The sequence below is a fragment of the Phocoena phocoena genome, chromosome 4 (genome assembly GCF_963924675.1).
Source record: "Phocoena phocoena chromosome 4, mPhoPho1.1, whole genome shotgun sequence".
NCBI lineage: Eukaryota > Metazoa > Chordata > Mammalia > Artiodactyla > Phocoenidae > Phocoena > Phocoena phocoena.
The window spans coordinates 80,356,642-80,367,374 of NC_089222.1; the positions used below are offsets into that span (position 1 = coordinate 80,356,642).

Genomic DNA, 10,733 nt, shown 5'->3' on the forward strand with positions numbered 1-10,733 from the left:
TGTTGGTAACTGTGCCAAAATATGTATTTGCGTGTGGATAGGAACTAGATACAAATATACAGAAATTAAAACAGTTGTGTTAAATTAGTGGGTATGGATGTTGTTAGTGGTGGGGAGTTTTTTTCCCTCAAAAACTTTCATTCTTTTAAATTGTTTTTAGAATACCTCAGTGCCTGGGGGCATTATATCTGACTGTGGCTCTGATTGACACGAGAAACTCCTGAAAAGTATACATACCACTCTCAGTCCATAAAGTACAATTTCTTATTTTGATATTTATACCTGATTTTTCTCCACACCCCCAACAGATCCTCCCAATCATTCCATTTGGGAGACCATTCATCTGGACCATCTAGAGTAATACATCTTGAGGAATTATAGTTTTGCTAATCAAATATGAACCACTTTAGAGATAATCTGATCCAGTGCCACCTGAGTTAAGTGTGAGATGTGGTTGGGAATTTCAGCTAGAGCAGTTTTCTCTCTGCTTTGTATATTAGTCTTCTTCCAGTGCAATAGTTCTGCTATTAAAACAAATTTGAAAACCACTGATTTCACCTTCCTTATTATCTACTGAGAACTAGTGTCTCATGCTTGTGTATATTCAGTAACTGGAATATTCAGTAACACATTCCATCTTTGTATCACTTTGTTAGAAATCCTCTTTCATTCAGTGATCCTACTCTGGGATTATAGAAAACCAACCCAATTCTTACACGCAAAAGTCCTTCAAATTTTAATGATGGCTAGCATCCCCTCCATACTAATGAGGATTTTAAATCCTAATCCTGAATATGTTCTAAAGTATCAGGATGTTAGGTTTTCTATACAATTATTTGTCATCTGCACATTTCATAAACACATCAATTTTTTGCCTCTATCCAAGCAACTAATAGAATATATTAAACAGGACAAGTCAGAGCCTACTAGTTTTTTGTTTTGTTTTGGTTTTTTTGCCTTTACTGAAGTTACTGATAAAACAAGTTAAATGGGACTATGCAATGCTTACTAGGGATTATTCTTGTGACAGTCTCTGAATAACTGGTCTCTTAACTACAGACCAACCTTACAATACTCATTTATATAATAATGCTATGAAAACTAAGTTAAATGCTTTGCTGTTGTCAAGAAAACTTTCAGATTTTTTCCATCAAAAAAGAAACTCTGTTAAAGATGGAAATGAAATCTTTTTTTTTTTTTTTTTAAGACTTAAGGAAATTTCTAGTGCTTAAATATTTGTAAACTGAATTTCTGTAATCCATTTAAGAATGTGTTTGTTGGACTATAGATTCTGGGTTTAAAGACATTTAAAATGTATAGATTTCCCTCACCTTCCTCGGGCTGCATTTTGTTTATTAGGATTTTTGTTATATCCTTTCCAGGTTGAAAACCCTTCTAACAGAAAAGGGAATCATGATAAGAGTTGGACAAGGTCTGTCTTCTCTGTCTTTTTACCTGGTCAGGGGGCTTAATGTTTTTTGATCTTGCTTTGAAACCCTTTGCTGTTACCTCATTTAAACCAAATCTGGCCTGTTCTGACAAGTGCACATTTTTATTTTCTATTCTTCCTGGGATGTGTGCCCTACTTTTTAAATTATGAGCCCATCAAAGAAAACCCTTTTAGTTGGTTTCTTTGGTTCTTCTCCTTTTACTTTGCATTGAGAGTATGTGCAATTGTTTGGTTGGTCAGAATTTTGATTTTCATAATTTTCTATTTCTTGTCAGTTATTAACCCCTTTTGAAGACTGTAACTACAAAATCATACCTATTTGTTCCCTGAACTTTTTGAAATGCATTTTGCTAAAGTCATGTTTCAGTTTAGCCAGGGCTAGTGATCCCTTTTTCTTACTATTACAGTTATTTTTACCCCAGAATTTCTGTCACCCTGTCACCTTCTACATCACCAGACAGTTTTTTCTAGCTGGGCAGAATTAAACCCAGAGTAATTTCTCCCATTGTTTGTTTCCACTGATTTTGATAAATAAAATGTTAAATTAAGTCAGTGTATCAAATACTTACTTTCCTAAAATAATGGTTACCATCCCTTTATTCCCCCCCCCACCCCCCCCAAGTATGATTACCCTTTGCCTCTGTGGCACTTGTATAGTGTGCTCTGGGAAAGCTGCACCCATACCCTGTCTAGCTGCAGAACCCACAGTGTTGCCCTCAGGTGTTCATCTTCCAAACTCTTTCCTGTCTATTTTCTCTTTGTCTTAACCTAAATGTATGTGGAATTTTATAAAAATATATAACTATTTTTAAAAACCCAAGGATTTTTCTCTATTAAAAATACAGTATATAATTATTTTAGAAAATAAGACTCTCCATATTCTCACTTCCAAAGAAAATCAAAGGTAACACCATTTAATATATTTTAGTCTAGTTTTCAGTGGACAGAGATAACTCTGTCCCATTTTTTAAATGGGCTTATGCTATTTGGGGGAAGGGGAGTACATGACTTTAGTATTCAACCAGTATTCTAAGCCTGTACCATAATTTCTTTAACTAATTCCTTATTCTTGGACATTTGGGTTGTGTCCCAGTTTTTAGAAGAATTCCTGAGTCAAAAGATATAAGGAAGTTTTTTTTAAGACATATTGTCAAATTGCCTTCCAGAAAGTTTGTCCCAGTCTACAATGGTAATGCACATATTTTTTCACTTCTCTATTACTTCAACACTGGCCAGCCCAGAGTGGGGTGGGGGAGGTGCAGAGTGCATGTGCACACGTGTATTTTTATGCATTACCAACTTAGCAGATGAAAAAGGTGTGTGTAGGTACAGCGCTGTACCCATTTCCTCCTATTGGCTCTGTGTTTGAAATACAGACTTCCATCCATATGTGCCAGTTTGACAAATTCACTGACACCAATGAGACTATGTCTACCCTCTGTTAGGATTTCAAGTTCACTTAGTGAGTTTGCGTATAGGTACCTAAAGTCAAACCATCTTTGTCGTTATTTTCACCAGAGCAGTGCTAAGTATCACTTCTAGGAAATTGCTTCTTTTTATGTAAAACATGTTCTTTCCTATTAAGTCAAAAATTTTACCTGGGTTTTTCCTCCTTCCTCCAAAAGTAATGTAATAAAACCTTCTTGATTAAGTTGGTGAGTGTCCTATAAGACATTCTTCCAGGTGTTCTTCAGGTGTTCCTCAGTTCCTTACCTGAAGTTACCTGTTTATGTTCATATGCCTTTTCTTTGTTCCTAAACTAAGTCTTTTAACTTAAAAGATGAATATATCCTGTGTCCCCATGGCCTTCAGTTTTTTTACCCTGAACAACCAAGCCTCTTAATTGAAATGTGCTCTGCCCCTGAACTCACAGCAGCTAAGACCTCTACTGCTGGCACATCAAGTATAAACAGTGTTGTTGATAAGCCCTCCAGGTTTGCTGCTGGATTGATTGGCTCACTAGCACCTGAATTTCAGTTCTATTTTTTAAATGACTGAAGCCACCATGGAGTCTTGTGCCACACCTTTTCCTTGGAATAATATGACGTGAGAGGTGATGGTGCTTTGCTGAGGAGTGTTTCCCCTCCCTCTCCCTCATTATGACACACACAAAATCGTCAAAATCATAGTAGACAGTATAAAGAGAAAAGTGAAAATTGAATCCTTTTCCCTAATAGTGACACTACTTTGATTTCATTAGTGTGGATTATGATTTCGGTTTAAATATAACTTTGGGGTATACCTTTAATTCTCTGTGAGTAATGGTTCATGTGTTGTTTGTTCATGTGTCAGTTAATAACATGAATGTCTGAGACATAGTTTTATAGTAGAGGCATTTCCACTTGGAACAGCTTGAATAGCAACATCCTGAGTTAGCTACACAGTACAAACAGCGTGGCTCAGGCCTCCAAAATTTTATCTTTTAGAGGAGTTGACCTGTCATGAGACATTTCTAACTTGCTATAAAAACAGGATAGCTGGCAAATAGAAATACATAATATAGGCGTGGGAGAGCATAATAAAGGAAATAAAAGTATACTTAAAGTTCCCAAGTATACTTGTAAAGTACATGTAAAGCACAAAAAGGATTGGATATATCTGAAATACGCTCTTCTACTAATATGCCAATAATGATTTTATAGCTTTTGAGAATCTGAAAACGTGTTTAGGGTAAATAAGGAACTACATTTTTATTTTTATTTAATTTCAATTAAATTTAAATAACCATATGTAGCTAGCAGTCATCCTATTACAGAGTGCAGATAAAACATTTCCATTATTGCTGTTGAGCCAGACAATGAACACTTGTATCAATTAGAAGGTTTTAACTTTTATAGACCCATAGTTCTGGAATACTGAGCAGAGTCTTAGGAACCCCAGCTCCTTTGTTTATTCTCTGTCCTTTCCTCCTGACCTGTTCCCTTGTTTTCTGCTTTTCTATTTAAACCTTTTGGTGACAGTTTGTAAATGTGGGACCTTCCATTCACTCTCCTTCCCCTCCCCATTTACACATTTATCAGACACATTTGGAGGGAGAATGGACAGGACTTGCTGATACATTGGTGGGGGTTGGGGAGTAAAGAATCGAGGTAAGAACTTTTGGTTTACTGCCTGAGCAACTAGATGATGCAGTTTCCTCGGAATTGAGACAGCTACCCATCAAATCCATGACTGGATTATGTAGCAACTCTTACAGATCTTTGAGACTCTGAGAATAAAACTGTGAATCCTCTCCTGAAAAATATATGTATCAGATATGGAATTTTGTACATAAAAACTTACTCTAGGACAAAAATCGCAGCCTGGTGGACTCTGTTGGGAACTTAATACCTTAGAGCTTCACCCTTAGTTTCACTATGGGATTGCCCAACTTGTCATTTTTACATCTGAAGTCACACAGAGTAAAATTGGTCTCAATACAGTACATGCACAAATTCCCTTTGCCATATCCAATACAAAAGTCACAGAACCATAGACTCTTCTCAGCATTAGGGAAAAAACAATTGAACATCTGATGCAATCTTTCTTGCTTGTACAGTTTATTAGGAGCATACCTAATTTTGTAGAGGGACTTGGTTCATGGGCTTGTGAACACAAACCCTAACTGGCATTTAAGTTATTTGACCTATATGTATGCATTAGTTATCTGTTGCGGTGTATCAAGAGACCCCAAAATTTAGCAGCTTAAGAGTAAACATTTCGGGCTTCTCTGGTGGCACAGTGGTTAAGAATCCGCCTGCCAATGCAGGGGACACGGGTTCAAGCCCTGGGCCGGGAAGATCCCACATGCCACGGAGCAACTAAGCCCATGCACCACAACTACTGAGCCTGTGCTCTAGAGCCCGCGAGCCACAGCTACTGAAGCCTGAGCACCTAGAGCCCGTGCTCCACAACAAGAGAAGCTACTGCAATGAGAAGCCTGCACACTGCAATGAAGAGTAGCCCCTGCTCACCACAACTAGAGAAAGCCCGCATGCAGCTACGAAGACCCAAAAGTAAAAAAGTAAATAAATAAACTTTTAAAAACGAATAAAAGACAAAAATGACATTAAAAAAAAGAATAAACATTTAGCATCTCACACAGTTTTCAGGGGTCAGAAATTCAGAAGCAGCCTAACTGTATAATTCTGGGTCAGGATTTCTCCTGAGGTTGTAGCCAAAATGTCAGCCAGGGCTTCAGACATCTGAAGGCTGGTTGCCTGGGGCTGGAAGCTGTACTTGCAGGATGGCTCATTCGTGTGGTTAGTGACTCTGAGCTGGCTGTATGCAGGAGGCCCAGTCCCTCACCACGTGGACCTCTCCGTAGTGCTACTTGAGTATCTCACATTGTGGCAGCTGGCTTCCCCTAGGCCAAGCAATCCAAGGAGGAGAAGGTGGAAGCCACGTGTCTTTTATGTCCTAACTTTGTCACCATTATTTCTGCAATATCCTGTTGGTTACACAGGTCAGCCCTATTTACTGGGGGAGGGGACTGCATGAGGGCATGGACATCAAGAGGTGCATGACTCACTGAAGTCATCTTCGAGGGTGGCTACCACAATGTAAAAGAACGGTCTTACACCTTCCTCCCCCAAAACTGATTATTCTCTCCTTTCTCCCTCAAGTCCATTCTTCATTTGGTTTGTTGGTTGGTTGGTTTATTGTGCAGCAGTATCAGAAGGGTGGTAATGAGCATTGGTTTCTAGGAATGTTGGAAGTCAGTGAAACATCAGCTCTATAGTTGTTTCCAAAACACTTGTATCTCTGTATACCCCGTAGAGACTGTTTGAAAATTAGATAATAAAATAGCCATCCTCTTAATTCTTCATATTATAAATTCACCTGTTTTAATGTAGTAACTCTTTAGTTAATAGAAATAGACTTCTGGAAATCACACTGGATTATGTAGGGGTTAGGCCTGAATGAAAGTCCTCTCTCTCCCTTTGCTAGGAAATCTTTTCTGCTTGTCTCCTATAGGCATAAAGGTAATCATATTCTTCCTCTGTTCCCTCTGTGCTCAGCTCTCCACTTGTTAGCTCTGTGACCTTAGACACATTATCTCATCGCTTTGTGCATCCATTTTTTCCCATTTGCAAAATGGGTGCAATAATTGTACCTGTTTCTTGCTTTGTAGGCTAAATGACATGCTTGCAACATACTTAGTATGATGTCTAGCACATTGGTAAGCACCCAGATGTCAACAACTGCTACCACTGATACTTACTGTGGTGGTGATGGTGGTTATTGCAGTCACACTAAACTATACATCTGTGTATTTCTAGATGTTTCTTTTACCTTTCCATTTATTGGACAATTACTAAGCACTTCTTAGGCCTTATTACATAGATGGGTGGTATTATCACCATTTTACAGATGGGGAAATTGAGGGTAGAGAGGTAAAATAACTTGTTCCAAAATCACACAGTTATTAAGTTGTACAACTTTGTGAAATTGGATTAGATTTAAGGAAGATATATCACTGTGAACTTCAGAAGAGCATCTCAAAACTGAAAACAAGAGACTATATAGTCAATCTTTGACTCTTCATAGTTGGATCCTTTATAATCAAAAGATCTTAGTTTAAATCATAATGCCAGGTTGCATCACTTTTACCAGTACATATGTAAAGGGAAGGGAATGAAGGAGAGGCAAAATGAGCTTTGCTGCTTTTAAAGAGTTACTGTTTAGACATAGAGAACAGACTTGTGGTTACCAACGGGGAGGGGTGTTGGGGGGGATGGACTGGGAGTTTGGGATTAGCAGATGCAAACTATTACATATAGAGTGGATAAACAACAAGGTCCTACTGTATAGCACAGGGAAGTGTATTCAATATCCTGTCTGATAAACCGTAACGGAAAAGAATATTTTAAAAAAAGAATGTCAAAAAAAAAGTTACTGTTTTAAATGCTTGAGAAGAAAAGTTACAGAAATTGCAGTAAACATCTAAGTCTAGTGACAGTTTATCAGAATTTTAAATTAATGAACATTTTTATTATAGAGGGTCCATATTAATTCAGATTCAACTCTGTAAAATAAATTTACAGACTTGACAGTGAGATCAAAATAAGCATGTACCAAGAAGAACTTTAAAAACATAGTTTTGCTCATTTAGTAAACCAGGCAGTCTGTTGGAGCTACTATTGAGTTTATGGAGAGTCACGTTTGTTTGTTTTGCTTTTCTCCTCCCTGTGCTTTGTCTCCCTCTGAAAAGCAGAGAACTCTCCTTTCTCAGGAAAGACATGTATAATTTGATTTTAAGTAGAGTTCATTGCACAGGGCGTAGGGTTTTTGTTTCTTTGTTTTTGATGAATGAGTCCAGTGCTGTGACTTTATATTATCCTGTGATATCAAGGATAATTGTAATCAAAATAATTAGCTGTTAAAATTTTACTCATTAGGTGATTTGGAAATAATTCAAAGAAAAATAAGAGATGATTAAATTACAAACCTGAGGAACATGAATGTTTTTTATTATTCAGAACGTGATTTTGTTTCTGGTTATATGCCCACTTAAAAGGCTTATGCTTTTTATTATGATCATACAAGCAGCCTTTGAATTTATCCAAGGAAGGGAAGACTAGTTTTGGGAATGTCATAAGCTCATAGGTAATAGCCGCTGAAAGGACAATAGCAGATTAGTAGCTAAATAAGATATTGCCAAAGAGTAAATTAATGTAATGGGCTGGCTGGCAATGTAGAGGAGCCTTGGTGAATGTTGGCCAATAGCTAATGGCTGCTATAGCCAGAGCTGCTAACACTGCTGGTATGTGTGCTGATCTCTTAAGTCCTGAGGAAGACCAGAATTTGACAGTTTTACCTGTCATCTTCACATGTTGAAAATGAGAGGAAAGTGCTGTTTGATGATAAGCATGCAGGTTCTGAGTGTCATCCAAAGCATGAGAAATGCTGCAATAATAAGCATGGGTTTGTGAGGATCATTATAATTCTGAAATATCTCTGTGCCAATATCTCTGTGCCTTCCAGGCTTTCTCAGGAGTGTTGTTTTTAATGTAGCCTGTGCCTAAATTATGAAAATGAACATTTTTCCTGAGAAAGCCTTATAGGAGCCTGTGGCCTGGATAGGAATTGATGTTAGGTTATTGATGCACAGAATTGGGATGATCATTGAGAATAAAACTCCTGCTAAGTAGGGCATATCCAGGAAAAACCAAGAGTTAATGAATGAAGTATTAGTACAATTACTGACTGATTATTGGGAAAGGCTGTTTGCCTGCCTTTGGAGACTAGGTTATATGCTATATATCATATACCCTCTCTTGCCACCTGTCCATGTGCCATGCAGATAAGTTAACATGATGCCATGCCCTGGGCAATATGAAACTAACGCTTGGATCCTGATGTCATAATGTCTGTGCTTATTTTCATGAAAATAGTGCTATAGATGTTTTGAAGGAAGTAAAATGAATTAAGCACAACCATTCTTATTAAGAGATATAAACATTTTTTCCCCAAAGGCTGAGTTAAATGTATATAAGGGTAGATTGTTTTGAGGAACAATTGGGAATTTAGGAAGGAAGTATAGTTTTTAACGAGTTGCTATCAAAATGATGAACTGAATAGCTAATCCTTAAGAGTTCCTTAAGCTACAGTTGCTGTGTATCCTTGGGGTCTTTTGTTTCTTGCTCAATTAAAAAATTCAAAGTAGAAAGATCCAAAGACCAAATGTTGCCTTCAACCATAACATTTACTCGGCTCAACATAGGATACAGGAGAGCTACAGTCTTGAGAGAGAGACAAAACTTCTGAGTCTGTTTTTTGGTGTCCCTAGCCTTGATAGCCAAGGGTGGTGGACTTCTAGGGCGATGGCTCTTGGAAGTTGCCCATCTCAGTCAAGCCACCTCCCTTCTTGCTCAGGGCTTAGTGTGAAGTTTTTGAGAGAAAATTTGCCTAGCAGTATATTCCCAGTCACGTGTGTGATGACAGGGATGCCACTTGACAAGCCACTGAAACAGTAGTATCTTGCCTACCCGAGATGGAGAGCCAGTCTGGACACAGTTAAATGTCTGTGTAAATGTTAATGGAGGCTGTGAAATAATAATGGACCTTAAAAAGTGTGAGTGGGGGGGGCAGGGGTTCAAGTTAGTTGTAAAGTTATATGTATTTTTAAAGGATTAGGTAAAGTAAGCTCAAGTGCTAAGACATTTGACTATAAGATGCTTTATTGAATTGAATAAGGGAATTGGTACTACAATGGCTGAAATTTCCTTTTTGCTGGTTGTGTCTTCCATTTGTATGAATAACGAAGGGGGACTGTACCTAGAAAGCAAGCAGCTGAGTTTGATTTATGCTTGGTGCTTCTCCCATCACCACTGACCCATATTACTTTCACTGCCCCACTCATTCACCCACTTAAGCAGATGGCATATGGTAACACCATTCAGAATTTTTAGCAAGTTTTCACAGCTGTACACTGTTCATTTATTTTCAAGTGAGCTAGAGTCCAACTGAGTATTCATGCTCTGCTAATCCCAGCTGTGGCAAGAGCTTTGACAGAAATGGTCTCTGGCTCCCTGAGTCTGTAACTTACTCAAAGATACCGTCTTCTCTGTACCAAGACCTGGCCAACGCACATACTTAACTCTAAGCAGAAGAAAATTCAGATTTCATAGTATTGGCCATATTCAAAACAGCGTTCCAGATGCAGCTCTCAGCCTGCAGTTGAGGCCGCGTACTTTTCTCTCTGGGGTGTTACAGCATTGTTCATGCTCTCTCTTGGGGCTTTTGATTTGCAGATGCTAATGCTGGAGACCGTGGACAGACCAATAACGCCGCTTCCGCATCAGCTTCCAACTCCACCTGAACAGTCCCGAGCAGCCAGCTGCACAGGAAAAACCACCAGTTACTTGAGTGTCACTCAGCAACACTGGTCACATTTGGAAAGAAAATTAAAAAGAGAAAAAAAACCTGTTCATTTTAGTGTTCAATTTTTTTATTATTATTGTTGTTCTTATTTAACCTTGTAAAATATCTATAAATACAAACCAATTTCATTGTATTCTCACTTTGAGGGAGACCCAGGGGTTGGGAGGGGTCGTGGGGAGGGGAAAGCGGGGCACTAGAACACACAGTCTCTCTCCCACGACAATCTTTTTTTTATCAAAAGTCTGCTGTTGTATACTTTAAAAACAGGACTCCTGCCTCATGCCCCTTCCACAAAAGAAGAAAACTTTGTTCTGTGCGGAAGTTTTTTTGAACTTTGTTTTCTTTTAAAGTCAAGTGTAAGACTTGGGTATAGTGCACAGCTTGAAATTGGTTGGGAGCTTAGCAGGTGTAACTCAAT

The 10,733-nt window shown here is 38.2% G+C and overlaps 1 protein-coding gene across 6 annotated transcripts in view; it reads left to right on the forward strand.

Moving 5' to 3' along the window:
* The window catches only part of GSK3B (glycogen synthase kinase 3 beta), a 196,857-nt gene extending 186,498 nt beyond the window's left edge, over positions 1-10,359 (forward strand). For 5 of the 6 annotated variants that reach the window (XM_065876537.1, XM_065876539.1, XM_065876538.1 and 2 more), the window contains one exon: positions 10,186-10,359. In XM_065876537.1, the coding sequence (XP_065732609.1) occupies positions 10,186-10,253 (68 nt within the window). In that variant the 3' untranslated portion in view covers positions 10,254-10,359. Of the gene's footprint in view, positions 1-1,382; positions 1,433-10,185 lie in introns of all 6 variants that reach the window. The other variant, XM_065876541.1, reaches the window with a different exon arrangement.
* Positions 10,360-10,733: the final 374 nt, after the last annotated feature.